The 18807-nt window shown below is 45.7% G+C and overlaps 1 protein-coding gene across 1 annotated transcript; it reads left to right on the plus strand.

Annotated features, from left to right (window-relative positions):
* Positions 1-244: 244 nt before the first annotated feature.
* On the plus strand, positions 245-6342 carry LOC130493207 (zinc finger protein OZF-like). The gene is made up of 2 exons (XM_056866909.1): positions 245-1373; positions 6083-6342. Exons 1-2 carry the CDS (start codon positions 245-247, stop codon positions 6340-6342), a joined length of 1389 nt encoding a protein of 462 aa, XP_056722887.1.
* Positions 6343-18807: the final 12465 nt, after the last annotated feature.

The following is an 18807-nucleotide window of genomic DNA, read 5'->3' on the forward strand; positions in this document are numbered from 1 at the left end:
CTTTGGGCTAGTTTCAGTTCTCTCAGAGCTCTCTCAGCCTCACTTACCTCACAAGGTGTCTGTTGTGGGGAGGGGAAGGGAAGACGATTGTAAGCTGTGTTGAGACTCCTTAAAGGTAGATAAAAGTGGGGTAGATAAACCAACTCTTCTTCTCTCTCTCTCTGTTCTAGCAGGTGACGGGTGGGACAGTGAGACTGAAAGAGCTTCGTTTGACGTTCCATTGGAAAGAATCAAGCCTCGAGACATGGCAGACAACTTTGGGAACTTGGAGGGACCAAGGTGGGAGGAGAGGAGCCAAATTGATAAGAGAAAGAACAAGCCTGTCCTTTGCCAGAGTGGCAATCTGGGCGAAATATGTAAAGGAAAAAGAAGGCACGTGTGCAATATGTGTGGAAAAGCTTTTACCCAAAAATCAAACTTAAATAGGCACCAGAGGACCCACACAGGAGAAAAGAAGTACCAGTGTTTTAAATGTGGGAAAAGTTTTAACTGGGAAACAAGCTTTATCAGACACCAGAGTTTCCATACTGGGGAGAAGCCTTATCTGTGCACAGATTGTGGGAAGAGCTTTAGCAGGAGTGCAAACCTTATGATCCATCAGCGAATTCACACAGGGGAGAAACCGCATTGCTGTGTAGACTGCGGGCAGAGCTTTAGCCAGATCTCCAATCTCGTCAGGCACCAGAGGATTCACACGGGAGAGAAGCCTTACAAATGCCTAGAGTGTGGGAAGAGATTCACGCAGAAATCAAACCTTATCAAACATCAGAGTGTCCATTTGAGCGACAAGCCATACAGACGGTCAGCTTGTGTGAAGCAATTCAATCAGAGGTTGAACCTCAGTAAACTTGAGAGAATCCAAGCAGGAGAAAACCCGTGTACATGTTTTAAGTGTGGGAAAATCTTTTCTCGGAGAGGCAATCTTCTCCGGCACCAGAGCATCCACACAAAAGATAAACCTCATAAATGCACAGAATGTGGGAAACGGTTCAACCAGAGGACAAACCTTAATGCACATCAGAGAATCCACACAGGAGAGAAACCTTATAAATGTCCAGATTGTGGGAAAAGCTTCAGGTGGAGAGCGCATCTCATCATACACAAGAGGTTGCACACAGGAGAGAAGCCACACAGATGTGCAGAATGTGGGCAGAGCTTCAGTCAGAGATCCAACCTTGTCAGACACCATAGAATCCACACGGGAGAAAAGCCGTATAACTGCTCTGACTGTGGGAAAAGCTTCGGTCAGAAATCCAACCTCATTAAACACCAGAGGATTCACACAGAGGAGAACATATTCAATCAAATGCCAAATCATATTAGATGCGAGAGAGTCCTCCCAGGAGAAAATCCATTCCCATGTTTCAGGTGTGGTAAAATATTCTCCCGAAGGGGGAACCTACTTAGACATCAGAGCATCCACACCAGAGAGAAGCCACACAAATGCTCAGATTGTGGGAAAAGATTCAATCAAAGAACTAACCTCATTAGCCACCAGAGAATCCACACGGGGGAGAAACCTTTCAAATGCTCTGACTGTGGGAAGAGCTTTCGTCAGAGTCCGCACCTTATTAAACATCAAAAGGTACATACAGAAGGGAAGACATCTCATACAATTTCAGATGATGGGGAAGAACTCCATGAGGAATCAATTCATAGTAGACACGAGGGAATCAATACAGGAGAGGACCCTTACGAATGTCTCACGTGTGGTAAAATCTTTCACTGGCAATCAAACTTTATCAGGCATCAGAAAATCCATGTTGGTGAGGAGCCTCATAAATGCTCCACCTGTGGGGAAAAGTTCAATCGGAGAAAAAACCTCATTGCTCACCAGAAAGTCCACATGAGAGAGAAGCCTTTTAAATGTTCAGACTGTGGGCTGAGCTTTGCATGGGAAGCACACCTGGTCATCCATCAAAGAATCCACACAGGAGAGAAACCCCATAAATGCACTGAATGTGGGCAGAGCTTCAGTCAGAGATCCAACCTTATCCGACACCAGCGAATCCACACAGGCGAGAAGCCCTACAAATGCTTGGACTGTGGCCAGAGTTTCAGTCAGAGAACACACCTTGTGGTACACCAGAGAATCCATACAGGGGAGAAGCCGCATATATGCTCCGAGTGTGGCCAAGGTTTCAGTCAAAGAGCACACCTCATTGTACACCAGAGAATCCACACAGGGGAGAAGCCACACAAGTGCACAGACTGTGGGCAAGGTTTCTGCCAGAGATCAAACCTTATCAGACATCAGAGGACCCATACCTGTGAGGAGAAGAAAGAATAGAGATGCCGATGCTACAGAAAAACTTCCTTTTGGAGCTCGCAGTGTCTCAGCCAAAGATACACAGTGCAAAAAGGAAAATGTTTGTATTGCAGGGAAAACTTAAGTTCAAATTTTGGTTCTTTTCCATGTACAAACCTTTTGAATCCATGGGCCAAGTAAGACATTTCAGTAAAAATGCAGGTCATGCCACCTAGCAAGAAAAGTGAATGGGTCAGTGTTGAGTGTGCCCTGGGGGGATTAATTCTAATGCAGCAGTTTCATATGGAGTCACCCTTTGACATTCCTTTGCTGAAGAATGGTGCCATTTGGTCGGCAGCAAAGGATCCTGTGAGCCTGCAGTGTTCTCCCACAGGTTTCTGAACATTGCCATTTTTAATGACCAGTTGTGTATGTCACTGACCTAACATTCCGTGAAGGGAGAATCTTGGGTGAAACTGATGCATTAAGAATTTATCAGGAAGCTTGATGCCATCCAATTTGGGCTCATTTGTGATTTTGCGTTCCTCTGTGCTCCAGGGGTTAATTTTCTTCACAAAAGCAGCAAAACCAGATTATCGAAAGACAACACGGGGGCTTCTGGTGTGCAGAAGGATATGACTTAGTACATTAACCAAGACAAAGGAAAACTAAAAAGTCTTAAGCAAAACTGAGCGTGCTCCAGGAGGAGTGAAATGTTAAGAGCAGCTAACTTAAGGGGGGGAAAGCAAGGAGGGAAGAGCAGCTTGCATGTGAAATGTAGACCTACATGATCCTGGAGGAGAACATTTGGAGGGGTGGTTAACAAATTTCCTCCTTCCCACAATTCTGGTAGGACATATTTCAGGCAAGGACATAAGCAACAATAAAGACGTGTTAGTTTAGATGCCGCAAGAATCCTATTTAGATTTTAAATGGTGACCTCTCTGGAATCTGAGCAGTAGGCTACATCTTGACACATACCTAACTCTGCCCCTTGGAGTTCTACATGGTGACCGATGACAATTTGTGGTGGGTCAGTTCAGGGACACTTGTCAGTCACTCCATCTCAAGTGGGAAACCTTTGGAAAGCTCCCAAAGAACTGCATTCCCTGAAACACAGTGTTTAAAACCCAGGGAAAGGGAGACAACAATCCAGTAACCACACAATGGACAGAAATGGGGAACTCGCCTCTCACATTGATGTGGGTACCCATTTTTGAAGCTTCTTGAATGTATTATGCTATATCTGAATAAACTCTTCAAACAGTCCTTTTTTTTAAAAATGCAGTTGAGTCCAGTGGAAACTTGTCTTGTGACTTTGTGCCACATTTAAACATTGTGGTTTCTCTCTCCCCCTCCTCCAGCTTTGTGTTGATGTGTGTTTTAATCTTGGAAAGAAATATCTTCTTCAACAGTTTCTCCTGTAAGTAAAATGCATAAAAATATCATATTTTCCACCATTCATGTTATCGGATTTTATACTGCAAATGGAGGTATGTTTGTTTGAATGATTGGTGCTTCTAAGGCGTAGAGGTGGTAAGTGGTGTTTAATGAAACCAATTAAATGATCACTGTATGGGTATTAATGAGGCATTTGCTCTCTTTTTTCCCCACAGTCGTAAAATTATAGCTGGCTTCTGGAAAGCCCCACATAACATAAAGCTGCCTTACACAGAGTCAGACCCTTGTCCATCAAGGTCAATATTGTCTACTCAGACTGGAAGCAGCTCTCCAGGTCTCAGGCATAGGCCTTTCACATCACCCATTGCCTGGTCCTTTTTTAAGAGGAATGCCAAGCAGAAGCGCTACCACTAAGCCACCGCCTGGAAGCAATTCTCTGGACATCCTTCCCTGACCCAGCTCTGGATCTCCAGGAGCAGGATGGCCAGGAACTGCTCAAGGATCAGACTCTTGGTATACTTATCCTTTCAACTGGAGGTGCTGGGGATTGAACCTGGGACCTCATACATGCTGAGCAGATGCTCTACCATTGAGCCACAGCCCCTCCCCTAAGTGGACATGTGAAGAAATAGCATGTCTTGACTTGCCCCCACCCCATCCTGCAGCAACCAATATTTAGAGGTATATATATGTATTTAGAAAATGTATATATTCCTCTCCAGAGACCTGATGAAAGCAGCTCACAAATAAAAAAATAACAGGCCCTTGAAGCAGCCTAAAATTCTCTCTGTGCATTGTAAAATACTATCCATAGAATGGTCTTCAGGTCAGAAGAAGACCATGAAACACAGATAAGGATAAGATCGAACCCCCTTAGTAAAAGCCTGTGTTTGAAAAGAAAGGCCTGGTGCCTAAAGGAAAGTAATATATGCCCCAGAAAAGTGTCAGGAGGGGGTGTATTCCAAAAATCAGGTGTCACCACTGAAAACACCCCGTTAAGTTCCTTTTAACATCATGGCTAGTAACCATTAATAGACCCTGGTTTTTGTTTTGTTTTGCTGTCAAGTCACAGCAATCCCGTAGGGTTTTCAAGGCAAGAGACCTTCAGAGGTGGTTTGTCATTGCCTGCCTCCATATCATGACCCTGGTATTCCTTGTCACAATGAATTCTCAAAGATGATTTTTGCTTTAGGGGAAGAAGTATCTGCCCTGAGTCTACTGCCCATCAATATCACTGAGTGACCATCCCAAATTCTATGACTTTAAAACTACAGCTCATGCAGAATACAGTTATTTATTACCAAAGCATTTCTTAGGTCTTCTGACCCCTGCAAAGATTTGAACTGTGGCTGCTGAATCACAGGCTTTTCTTGGGGGTTGCCCCAACCCTGCTGAAAAGCCCCCCCCCCAGGTGACCCAACGGAAAAATCGTGAAGATTCATGAGGATCCATGTTGGAACTATGTTTTTGTACCGTGGCAACACCACAAAGCGGTGGGTCAGTGATTTTTGTGGTGCAAACTGTGGTTATGGGCAAGATATGTTATTTGATCATGAATTTGGGGTGACCCCAAAGCAAAACTACTGAGGGAAGATCCATGAGATCTATGCTTTGGAACTACGTTTTTGCACCATGGCAATGCTGGGAAGTGGTATATGTGTGGTCTTTGTGGTACTGCCTATAGACTAATACATGAGCTACAATCTGATGGTGGTTTTATTTTGTTTCAGTATAAAAATCATATATACATAAGGATCCATTTAAATAATCTAGATCCAACTTTAACCCAGTCCCCACATTCCTCAAGGTCTCCTCATTTACATGAAGGGGAGAGAAATACAGAATCTTTCTTGCCCTCTCTTGGAAAACCTTTCAGACCCTTTAACATGTGAATGCCTGGAAAAGTGTAGTTTGCAGCTGGAGAACAAAATGCCACAACAAACCCTGAAGATTAGGGCTGAAAAGGTTTCCCCAACTACTCCTGCAGTGCCTCTTTCTCTCTCCCCATGGCTGGAGGGGGGAATCTGGCTTTTGCCTATCTGCAGGAGATGTGAGTTGAGAATTGTATAGTGGGCAAGAGTAGGGGATAGAAGAGAAAACACGTGTGAACGGAGGGGAAAAAAGGTGGCCAGAGGGACTGCATACATAATATTGGTGATGAGGATGGGATTCTGAGCTGGTAGACAGCCCGGCTCATCTCTGCTGAAATCACTGCAGTAGCTGGTAGGCAGCCTGGCTAACCTTTCTGAATCTCCACAAAAGGGAGACGCAATGCAACTTGCTATGGCTAGTCAGGGCCACATCGAGGAATTCAACACGGTCACTCCAGAGAGGTGGGAGAGCTACGCGACACAGCTCACTTTCTACCTGCAAGCGAACAAGATCACAGATGCTGATCTGAAACGAGCGACCTTCCTCATGTGTGTGGGGCAGACACATTCGAGCTGGCCCAGGTCCTTCTGTCCCCCGCCACGCTGGAAGAGACGCCCTATGACAACATCGTGGAGGCCCCGAGGAACCATTTTGCACTGCAACCGTGGGAGCTTGCCAGGCAGCACGCGTTCTACCAGCGAAACCAAGGCCCAGACAAGTCCGCTGCAATGTTCATTGCAGCCCTGCGAAAGGCCGCCCGCTGCTGCAACTTCACCAACCTTGACACCATGCTCCAGGATCAGCTAGTCTGCATCCTCTAAAACAAGAAGGTACAGAGATGCCTGTTCACAAGTGAAGCCGTCACCTTCAACTCAGCTCTGGAAGAAGCCCTGGCGGTGGAAGTGGCTGACGAGATCGGTGAAGGAATTCCAGTCTTTCAGTTCAAGCAAATCTGGAACCTACTCATCGCAAGATTGCAACAAGGAGAGCTTAACAGGAAACTGACCCCCTTTGAGGCAATGATTGTTTATTAGATTAATTATGTATCGATCATGAATTACATGCTATGTGTACTTATCTGGGGTTCTACTCAAAGTTATGTAAGAAAATGGAAGCAGGCACTCGGGTATATGAGGTATATGACTATGTTTGGACATTTATCTTGTGTTCTGGCCTATCTTTTTCCATTAGACTAAGCTTAAGGGAAAATGCCATTAAGATGCTACTTCAATGGCTTCTTATGCCTGCACTCTTGGCCAGAACATATAATGTGATTAGTAATCACTGTTGGCACTGTAGAGCATGATGTAGTGGTTAAGAATGGTGGTTTGGAGCGATGGGTTCTAATCTGGAGAACCGGGTTTGATTCCCCACTCCTCCACATGAGCAGTGGATGCTAATCAGGTGAACTGGGTTGGTTTCCCCACTCCTACACATGAAGCCAGCTGGGTGACCTTGGGCAAATCACAGTTCTCTCTGAACTTGCTCAGCCGCACCTACCTCATAAGGTGTCTGTTGTGTAAGCTGGTTTGATTATTCCTTAAGTGGTAAAGAAAGTCGGCATATAAAAACCAACTCTTCTTCTTCCAACTACTACTGTCTCTTTTTCAGCATCTCTCCAGCTGGTCTCTCCTGCAGTGGGGCCCTTCTAGGAAGTTGCCCCACCCAGCCCCAAAAGAGCAAAGAAACTTCTCTTCCAGGTTCCCAAATGCTTTGGTTTTACCGTTGCCAACCTCCAGGTGAGGAGTAGAGATCTCTTGGAATTGCAACTGATTTCCAGACTACAGAGATCAGTTCCCCTGGAGAAAAAGGCTGCTTTGGAGGGTGGACTAAGATGATATTTTACTCCACTGTGGTCCCTTTCCTCCCGAAACCCCCCCCCAGAATCCACCCCCCAAATATCTGGAATTTGCCAACTTGGAGTTGCCAACTCAACATTAGAGCAATTGAGTATTGGATGTTGGTGGCCATAATGTTAGCACGAAAATGGAACGTACCATTGAATTCTCACCTGAATTATTATTTCTGAACCTAAGAATTTATTTTATTATATCTATTTACAACCTTTATATCCTGCCTTTCTGCCCAACAACGTGGCTCAAGAAGAGCCCTGCTGAATCGCACCCAAGGGTTCGTGGTACCCAGCACCCTGATTTTGACAGTGGTCAACCAAAAGAGTCTGGGAAGCACACAAAACAAAGCATGAAGATGATTGACTCCCTCTATTCTTCATCCCCAGCATCTTGAGATCTGAGGTAGCCTGCATTTGATCAGGGGGATTCCATTTATCATACATTGTCTGTCTGTTTTTAACCCATCCTTCCTTTGAAGAACTCAAGGCAACATACAGGGTTCTGCTCTGCTCCCTTTTGTCCTCACAACAACCCTGTGAGGTAGGTTAGGCACATGTTTGTCATCAGATTCTTAGGGCCCTCCCAGTTAAAGGCAGGACATAAATCTTTTACACAAAACAACATTATCTTCCAATTCTTTGTAACCACCTTTGGGCCCACTTGCCATCATCTTTTCCCTTGTTTTCTGGATTCATTTTCACTTTTTGAGTTTCCCTTCTGTCTAGGGTTGCCAACCTTCAGGTAGTAGCTGGAGATCTCCTGCTATTACAACTGATCTCCAGCTGATAGAGATCGGTTCACCTGGAGAAAGTGGCCGCCTCGGCAATTGGACTCTATGGCATTGAAGTCCCTCCCCTCCCAAACCCCACCCCCCTAAGGCTCAACCCCAAAAACCTCCCGCCAGTGGCAAAGAGGGGCCTGACGACCCTACTTCTGTCCGAGGAGGCACTCTACCATTGAATGTGTACCATAAGGATTAACAAAGGACTCACACAATCACCCAACTGGACCAGAGAGGCATAGGGGGAACCAAACAGAAAAGCAGAAGAATGAATCTGTTCCCAGTCCAGATGGCCATTTTTACAAAATCACAGACCTTGAAAGATCATGCAAAGGGATGGGAAATAATCTCTGCCCAGTTTGTGGGGAAAGCTTCACTCAGAAATTGACCCAGAGAATCCACACAAGAGAGAAGCTGTACACATGTTAGCACTGTGAGAAAAGCTTCAGTCGGAACCGCAATTTTTGAGCCACTCCCTAATCTATTCAGAACAGAAAGCTTCCAGCTGATCATACTGCAGGATAAGCTACAGGCAGAAATCGAGACTTCAAAGCCATCGGCAAATCCATCTGGAAGAGATTCTGCATGAATATTTTGTTTAAAAAGCTCACATTCTCAACAATTGGATTCATGCAGTAGAGAGATGACAGAATGATGTTCCTAAAACTTCTGAAAGTGGTGGCATTTTTAATTTTAAAAAAATCCAAATTAAAGTTCCAAAAATGACACACGTGCAATCTTTTTTGTTGTTTGGTCGGTAAATTAGGTGCAACAAAAATACCACAAAATATTTCCACTGAATTCTTTATCAGGCTGGGTATTCAGAACACGCACAGAAATGGGTGGGGAAGAGAAAGCTGTTTCAAGGCAAGATGGCTATATCTGTAGTTTGGAATCGGTAGCTCTCTAAAATGAGGCACATTGCAGACCTGTTTGGTTTAGATGGTGTTGGGTGCAAATCTGGTCTCAAGAGGCACCAAAGGGAAACAAAACAAAAGGCTATTCAGCCTTTGAGACAGAAGAGTCAGTTTTCTGAACAAGTCATTGCACTGGATGGAAGAAACAGGTCCAGATCAGTAACTCTCGCAGAGAAGCAACAGGTAGCCGCCTCTGAGGGTGGTTAATTATGCTGTGCCTTTACCCAGCCTTCCAGAGTGGTGTAGTGATTAGAATCTGGGCGACCCAGATTCGAATCCCTGCTCTGCCATGGAAGCTTGCTGGGCGGCCTTGGGCAAGTCAGCTTCCCAGAAGAGGTGAGAGGGATGCCCCCAACATCACCATCCAGGAAACCTGATCTCTGTAGTCTGGACTCCAGTTATAATTCCGGGAGAACTCCAGTCCCCAACTGGACTGGAGTTAAGGCCACAGAAAAAATTCTTGAATTTATGTTGTTCATGTTTTGTTGTTAAAAGCAATCTGCATATATACATTTTTTTTGTTATTTCAGACCCAGTGAGGTTTCTGTGTGGCTTTCAACACAGTGTTTATGAATATATGTTGCGTTTTGGATTTCCCCAAAATAACAGCATTATTATATTATATAACATTGTTTCCTCTTCCAGTTGTTATATTTCACAGCATATTATTTTTGAAGCCACGGCGCTGCCATGTGATATGGTCCCGACTGGAGGTTGGCAACCCTGGTCCGAAGCAAAACACAACCCTGCAGGATTGTGGCCTCTTAAAAGGAAGAGTTGTCAGGAGAAAGGAAAGGAAATGTTTGCATGGGGTGGGGTGGGGTGGGGTGGGGTAAGGGGGTTCCCTCGCTGGAGGCTTTCCCTTGGGGAAGGCAATGCAAGCCTCCTTCGAGCCGAGCCGGGCCCCTAAGGGTTAAAATGGGAGATTCCAGGGATTCCTAGACGGGCGTGGGAAACGCGGAGGGTTCCTGCATGTATTGCAGGCGGGCCGCTCCTTTCCTGCCTCCAGGACCATAGACTCGCTCCTCCTCTTCCCCAGGCATTGCATTTTGAATTTCTCAGCACAGGGATCCTGGCTGGCGTCCACGTGGGAGCCGTGAGTTTTAAAAATAAGGGGTGGGGGGATTATTTGGGGTGGGGTGGAGGAGGAGAACCAAGTTCTACGCAAGAAAACGGCAGAAATAAGAAACCAGGGATATTGGGGGGCTGGGGGGGGGGTCGCAGGCTTGCAAGAGTGAGTCCCCCAAGGGTGCACCTAGATCTGAGAGGATATGGAGCTGTTTGGATTCCTTGATTTATTTTTATTTGTTTGCAATCTGGTCCCTCTAGCTTCCCCCTAGCATTTCTCCTTCTGTTTTAGATCTGCAGGTGATAAAGGGGAGGGGGTATATGCTGGGGTCTTTTGTGCGGCACCTTAAAAGATTAACCGATTTTGTTCTGACAAAAGGCTTTGTGGACTAGAACTCGCCTCCTTCTGCAGTGCGGACGGCGTCTTCCTTACTGAAGCTTTGTGCGGTGAGTGAAATGAAGGTTTCTTCCTTAGACCCCTAATTCCCCCGTCTCAGTATGGGTCAGGGTAGGTAGGCAACATCTTTTTAAATCGGTTTCAGGTGGGTAGCCGTGCTGGCCTGCAGTAGAACAGCTAGATTCGAGTCCAGTAGCACAGACCAACAAGATTTTTGGGATATAAGCTTCAAAGAGTCAAACCTTCCTTCTCCTCTTATCTGACAAAGGAAACTTTGACTCTTAAAAGCTTAAACCCTGGAAAATCTTATTGGTCTATAAGGTGATACTGGACTTGAATCTTTTAAAATAGTATTTTCAGTATTATTTTTTTTCAAAATCAATATCTGTTACTTGACTAATTGGAGACACTTTTCTGTCAGGCAGCGCAAAAGTATTTAATGTAACCAATGAGTCCAGAAAACCTGCCAAAAATCCACCCTTAGTTTTTCTTTAGTACTTGGCCTAAAGCAATTCATTGGTAATGTACCTAAAAATCATTAAATGCTCTACTGATCTTTTAACAAGGCGCTGCCTACAGGTTTACCAATCTTTTCAAAACAAACCTTTGTACAAGTACATTGTTCTGTCAGTGCAAATAGCAGGTTTTTGTTTATCAAAGGCATTCCCATTCTGTCTTTCCAGTTCTGTTCAAGGAAGCCTAGTGATTGTCAGAACCATAAAATAAAAGCTGTCCTGTTTTTTAAAAATAAATAGCAATTGCTGATGGTGGGGGACTTGGAGAGTGCCGTCAAGTCACAGCCAACTTATGGCGACACCATAAAGTTTTCAAGGCAAGAGACGTTCAGAGGTGGATTGCCATTGCCTGCCTCTGCGTAGCAACCCCTGGACTTCCTTGGTGGCCTCCCGTCCAGGTACTAACAAGGGCCACCCCTGCAAGTTTCCAAGATCTGAAGAAATTGGGCTAGCCTGGTCTATCACAACATTAAAGCCAGGAGAACACATTGGGGTTAACTGTGATCATGAGGTGGTGAGAATCGACAAGTACTGATCAGCTTCACCAGAAGTCGAATGAAACAAAAAGGTCCATCTTTGCCTGTTAGTCTAAACGCCATCTTAGAGGGCCCCAAGGGAAACTCTCGGGGGAGGGGGGCTGTGCATAAATGTTATGGCACTGCACAAAGATATGCCACTATCCCCAGCTCGGCCGGAGGGATTCTTGAGAAACTGAAGGAGCAGGGTTCAGTGGAGGGAGATGGTTCATCAGCTGTGTGGATTATGGACCATTAAAAGCAGACGTTGGCCTGGGGTCCAAGTGCTACCGAACAAAAGGTGAGTGGGAAAATGTATTGGGATGGATGAACTGGGTGCGTGCCAAGCCCTAGCGGTATGCCACCAAGAAGAAGAGTCTCAAAGCAGCTTACAATCGCCTTCCCCTCTTCTCCCCACAAGAGGCACCTTGTGAGGTAGGAGAGGCTGAGAGAGTTCTGAGAGAACTGTGACCGGCCCAAGGCCACCCAGCAGGCTTCGTGTGGAGGAGTGGGGGAATCGAACCCGGTTCTCCAGATTAGAGCCTGCTGCTCTTAGCCATTACACCACGCTGGCTGTCACCAGCAACTCAGGGCTCCACCTCAGCCCAGGCTGGAGGATGCAAGGGGCATAAACCACACCTGTTGCCCCCAGCATTCTTTCTAGCCCCTTGGGATTCACCTAGGTTGTTTGTGTGGAGAACAAATCCCACACGCAATCAAAATGGTTTGGTGTGCTGCTGTTTGGGATGTGTGGTGAGAGTTGCTTACCTCAACTTTGAGGGTTTTCCCACCACTTTCGATTACATGTGACAAGATGCTGGTTCCAACCTGCAAATGTGTTGCTAGAATAAACTTAGCCAGGGCCTTTTCCATCATGACTCCCAGCTCTGTGCACTGGGACCCCTGAAGTGTGTGTGTATGGTGGGGGGCTTCCTTGGAGCTCTTCAAGAGGCACCTGTATGCCAGGGTTTTGGCAGGGGTTTGAATGGGAGGCATCTTTTAAGAGGGGGAAGGATCTGGGGTTTGTTATTTTATTCTGTTTAAACGGGATATTTTAGTGATGCCACAATGAACGCTTGCTAATCTTTTTGGTGCCACAAGATTCCCAGGTGGGTTTTTGGGGGGGGGGGGTGCTGCTGCAGCAACTAGTGTGTCTCCCCTCCAAAAACCACAGCAGACCTTGCAAAAACTGAAAAGATGGGATCTTTGAGATGTAGGCTGTTACCACACTAGGTATTCCCAGCGATGTATCAAGAGTTTGGAAATGTTATAAAAAACATCGCTTTAAAAGGGTTTTTGGATACCACGGCTTATAAATGGTTGGAAGACGTCGTCACAGCTAAAGGGGCCAAACAAAGTGTGAACAGTATTTTTTATAACGTTTTCAAACTCTTAATACATCGGTGGGAATACATAGTAAGTGCAAACAGTACTTTTTATAACATTTTCAAACTCTTAATACATTGCTGGGAATACAAGTGCGGTAACCCCCGTATTCCCCTTAACATTGTGACTGATTTGGACCCATTGCAGTTTCCAAGCAACCAAAAGGTGCATTTTGGATAGTGTGTTTCAATTGGTTCCTCTTTCTCTTTTCCAGGGTGAAGTGGATTTTTATTGGGGTGGAGCAAATGGATTGTGAGCTCCTGGGTCGCCCCTGGTTTCTCGACTCCTTCCAGACCTGCTTCCTTTGAGCCCAGTCTGCTGAAATGGACTAATTATGGCCTAGAGAGGGAAGTGTCCTGCCCCCCACCCACTGCTTGGATGCAGGAAGTGATTGGGGCTTTTAAAATATTTGTGCAGAATTGGACTGAGATTGTCTGCAACAAGAAGAAATGTCCACAGAGCAGGAAGCAGTGACAACCGTGGGTCTCCTCTTGGAGTCTGTGGAAGATGAGGGGATAAAAATAGCTGGGAGGACCCTACATGTGGCCCAGGATGGGACTATCAGCCAGTTTGTGAATTGGGTCTCTTCAGAGCAGGGGAGCCAGGAGTCAGAGGAGGGATTGGCCCAGACCTGGGAAGTCCAATGGCAGGAGTTCCTGAAATCAGTTCATGCCCCTCATTGCAGGAACCAGGAGTTGCCGAAGACTATGCGGTGGGAAGTAACCAGGTCCTCTCTGGTTCCTTCAGAAGCAGGGGATAGTTCTGGTGGCTGGCTTGGAGGAGAGGGGACTCTCGGCCTTTCTTCAGGCCTCAGTGAGGGAGCCCTAAATGCTGCCTCAAGCAGCGTAGACTCTGGGGAAAGAGGAGATGGTGCAGAAGTGGAGGGGGATATCCCAAACAAGGGTGTTGCCATCGGAGAGGTGCAACGCCAAAACTTCAGGCAGTTCCGCTACCAGGAGGCTGAAGGTCCCAGAGAGGTTTACATTCGCCTGTGGGAACTTTGCTGTCACTGGTTGCAGCCGGAGCGACGCACCAAGGAGCAGATCCTGGAGCTGTTGGTCTTGGAGCAGTTCCTGGCCATCCTGCCACCGGAGATACAGAGCTGGGTCAGAGAAGGCCACCCAGAGAGTTGCTTCCAGGCAGTGGCCCGAGCTGAGGATTTCCTGATGGGGCAACAGGAGGCTGGGGGATGGGGGCTGCAGGTGAGCACAGCGATCCTTGAGCAGCCCTTCTGAGCCACAGGTTTTTTCCTATGCCCTGAATGACGCCCTTTTCTGCCGTTCCAGGTGTTGGACCCATCCATGGAGGTGGCTGTTGGTTTGTCCAGCACGGACCAAGTTCTCCTGGACCTGTACAGGGAGGTGAAGCACGAGGGTGACCGAAATGCCAGCTGGCTGGGTACAGAACCCCTTTTTCCTTTGCCAAAGAGCTGACCTGGTTTATTTGGGGAGAGGCCATGACTCAGTGGTAGAGCATCTGTGTGGCATGCAGTAGGTCCCGGGTTCAATCCCTGGGTATCTGCAGTTGAAAGAATGAGTTAGATGCAGGGTCTAACTCTGGAAAAGGCAGGTTCATTTAGGAAGGGAGCCATGGTGGCTTAGTGGTAGAGCTTCTGCTTGGCATGTTGAAAGTCCCAGGTTCAGTACCCCGGCACTCCAATTAAAAAAGTCAGTGCAATAGGTAATGTGAAAGACCTCCACCTGAGATCCCAGAGAGCTGATGCCAGTCTGAGTAGACAATACTGACCTTGATGGACTGATGGTCTGATTCAGAATAAATCGCAATGGGTAGCAGTGTTAGCCTATCTGCAGCAGTAGAAAAGAGCAAGCTCATTTGAGCTGTAACTCATAAGAACATAAGAAAAGCCCTGCTGGATCAGACCAAAGGCCCATCAAGTCCACCAGTCTGTTCACACAGTGGCCAACCAGGTGCCTCTAGGAAGCCCACAGACAAGACAACTGCAGTTGCATTATCCTGCCTGTGTTCCACAGCACCTAATATATTCGGCATGCTCCTCTGATCCTGAATAGGTATGCATCATGACTAGTATCTATTTTAACTAGTAGCCATGAATACCCCTCTCCTCCATGAACATGACTCACGCAAGCTCATTCCCTGCAAGAAATTTTGTTAGTTGTTAAGCTTCTACTGGACTCTTGCTCTTTTCTACAGATTCAGAGTATGGCAGCTTCATGTGTATGTAAATGTTCATGTCCTGCTTTTCCCATGTCAGAATTCTCTGGCTGATCTGACAGACTCTGCAAACTGATTTGCTTAGTTTAAAATATAAATATCTCACATAAATATACAGTGCTAGATAGATAATTTATTTGCGGCACTTAGCCAGTCAAAACATGATAAAATGGAAAGCACGGACTAATAGATTCTTACAATCAAAGAATTACAGTCTGAGTCTTAAAACATTTTAAAAACATTTTTAAAAATAATTACAGCTGGGACACATCTGTCGATTGTGCTGTTCTAAGGCGACGAATTTTAATTGCTGCTAAACAAAATTTCGCAACCTGAAGAGTGGTTGAAGGATTACCCCCTTGTAGGAGCATCTCAAACTTTTCACCTGCCCTGTCAGGTCTCAGTCTCGATAAGAGGGGCTCAATAAACTTTGAACGGGGTAATGTATAGAAATTGCAGTTCAGGAGGGCATGCTCAACCGTTTCTAAGTCCCCTGATTTGCAGGGGCAGAATCTCTCTTCCCAGGGTGTCTTCTTATATTTCCCCTCAAGCAAAGCAGATGGTAAGGCTGCACATCTGGCCAGGGTAAAGGCCCTTCTGTAATTATTTATCTCTAAATAGTGGAGATAGGCTGCTGGTGCTAAGATGTATTTAGTATGGAGGGGTGCAGTGAATAGAGGCGCCCTTGCTAGATCTGTTTGTCTCTCGATGTCTTTGATCGTTTGGGATATAATTAACTTAGCTTGTTCCCAACCCAACTGAAGTAAAGCTAGGGGTGTAAAACCCAAGTTGTTTAATTTGACATCTATGGCTATCACCCATCTGGATCTAAAGGAGTCACAAAGGATCAGTGGGAGAAGACCATTAGGGTTGAAGTTAATTTTCAACCAGAGAGAGATTGAGGACAGGACAATCCTTGCCTCCACCTTCGATATACAGTGCTTTTTTTGTTTTAAAAAAGGTGCCAGTTTGCCATGACTTTCCCCAGTCCCGCCGCTTCCTGTACGGATCCTCACTAGGCTGTTCCCAATGGTCCGTCCACTCTTTCTTTCTCTGGTTGAGTGGGGTGGGCCTGTGCATGAGGATCGGGACTTGGGAGAGCCCCGAAAAAAGATGCCAGTACTCAGAACTGGTGAGAACAGTCACACAAAAAACAGCCCAAAATAATATAGTGCAATACACCTTTCTAAGTCCACTGAATCCCTATTTTAAAAACAAACTAACAGTAAGAATTCCCCATAGCAAAATAGTTCTTTCTTTGGGATGGGGTGTCTCTGCCTCCCCCCTGTAGACAACCCACAGATTTTTAAAAAATTGGCCAGAATAGATCACCTGTGAGCAACGGTTCAGTGTCTTTTTTTCTTTTAAAGAAAGGAATGTCAAACTCTGGGAATTTAATCTACAGGTGGAGTGTATGTTAACTAGGAATTTAATCTACAGGTGGAGTGTATGTTAACTAGGACATACACTCCACCTGGATGGGCCAATCCACCTGACCTGGATGGGCCAATCTTGTCAGATCTTGGAAGCTAAGCAGGGTTGGTCCCCTGGTGAGTCCGATGGCCTCTATGAAACACAACTGCGCGCTGGCTAATCTCTAATTGTTGTAATAGTAGCAGATTCAAATAGGTCACAGAATAGATTACTAATTACAATATAACACTAAAATAAACAATAGCAAACCAGCTCAGGTGGATGAAAGAAAAGATATTTCATTTGAAGAAGAAAGCATCTTCTCAGTGGCTGACTTTATTCCCTGTCGCTTATTTAGATTGTGGACTTGTGATGTATTTTGCCCACCAGCAATTGAGCTGGTTTGCTATTGTTTATTTTAGTGTTATATAGTTATTATCTATTCTATGACCTATTTGAATCTGCTACTGTTACAACAATTAGAGATTAGCCGGCTGTTGTGTTTCATAGAGGCTCTCAGATTACAGCATAGGTTTTTCGTTCTGTTAAGAGTCCTTCGATGGGACCCCACCAAGGAAGTCCAGAGTGGCCACGCAGAGGCAGGCGATAGCAAGCCACCTCTGTTTCTCTCTTGAAAATCCCTTGAGGGATCTCCACGAGTCAACTTGACTAGTCAACCACTACAATTAACATACCTGATGTAGTTCTGCTCCCCCGCGATACATGGCATTTTTATAATTATTTTATTTACAATTTTTTAATTTTGTACATGATAATATTTTGTTAATAATATTTATTATTTACAAAATTAATATCCCTCCATTCTGCCCCATCAAGGGCCTCTAAAGTGGCTAACCATTAAAAGAGTACAGTACAAAATACATCATACAACCCTTTAAAAAACAAAGCTGAAATATATCTATAAAATGCTAAGACAGCAGTTAAAGCATTAGGAGGGAAGGAGAGGTCATGGAGGAAACACCAGATGAAATAAGAAAGTCTTCATCCACTGGGGGAAGACAGTGACAAAAGGGTACAGAAAAATCTCCACGGGGAGGGAACTGGATCGTTTTGGGGCCATGACCGAGAAGTCCCTTTCTCAGGTTGCCACCCCTCTAACCTCCGAAGGTGGGGGCACCCGAAGCAGGTGTTGTAGCTCCTCAAATAGTTGTGGAGAGATGGAAATATTCTTTTTGTCTACCTGTAACAAAAATGCTGAGAAAAATTGGAAAACCAATAGTTTTTTAAAAAGCCAGTTAATAATTGTCCCAGGCTCTGCAATATTTATTTATTTATTGGTACTTCGCTCTTCTCCCCAATGGGACCCAAGCCCTATACATTGTTCTCTCTCGTTCTCCTGTCTTCCATTGTATCCTCTCAACCAACCTGTTAGCTAGGTTAGGCTGAGATAACGTGACTGGCTCGAGGCCATCCAGCGAGCTTCCATAGCAGAGTGGAGATTTGAACCTGAGTCTCCAAGATCCTAGTCAGAGATTCTAACCACTACACTACGTTAACATTCAGTGAGAGGGAAGGGATTTTAAGATTGAATAATAGAAATTTAAAAACAACAGCTAACTGAGAGCAAAATCGACCTACGGGCTAGACTAGAGAAATGTTCTCACATCAGAAGGCTCGATCTCGACAGACTTAGTGCTGGGTGAGCTTCTGTAGAGAAAGAGTTCTCCAGTCAGGGTGCCATGGCACATTTTGAGGCTGGCTGTTGGATTCTCTCTTTTGATGGTTTTCTCTTTCCTTCTCTATTCCAGGAGGTGATGACCTACTGAATGTGGATGGCGTGGAAAGAACCAAGTGGGAAGAACTGGATGTGGACTTTGAAGAGCCTGACGAACCAGAGAGGCAGGAAGAAAGCCCAGCTGAGGCATGGAGGAATTTAGTGATTCCTAGTAGTCAGGAAGATCACTCTGAGACTGCTGTTCCATTCCCAGGGACAAGAGAGAACACCATCTTCCGGAAACGCTTTGCCCCTAAACTCAGTCTCAGTAGACGTCAGAGGATCCATGCAGGGCTGAAGCCCCACAAATGCACTGAGTGCGGGCAGTCCTTCACCCGGAAAGCGAACCTTTTCCGGCATCAGACACTCCATACGGGGTTGAGGGCACACCTCTGCACAGATTGTGGCCGAAGCTTCACGCGGCGAGAGAACCTGATCCGTCACTTGAAGATCCACACAGGTGAGAGAAAGAAGGGGAGGCGTCAGAATGAGCCGGAAGTGCGAAGGAAAAAA

The sequence above is a fragment of the Euleptes europaea genome, chromosome 1 (genome assembly GCF_029931775.1).
Source record: "Euleptes europaea isolate rEulEur1 chromosome 1, rEulEur1.hap1, whole genome shotgun sequence".
Taxonomy (NCBI): domain Eukaryota; kingdom Metazoa; phylum Chordata; class Lepidosauria; order Squamata; family Sphaerodactylidae; genus Euleptes; species Euleptes europaea.

Coding starts and splice junctions, on each gene's coding strand:
- LOC130493207 (XM_056866909.1), top strand. CDS start 245: ATGGCAGACAACTTTGGGAACTTGGAGGGACCAAGGTGGGAGGAGAGG. Junction 1,374..6,082: donor ATTCCCATGTTTCAGGTGTG/GTAAAATATTCT, acceptor TGTGTGGGGCAG/ACACATTCGAGCTGGCCCAG.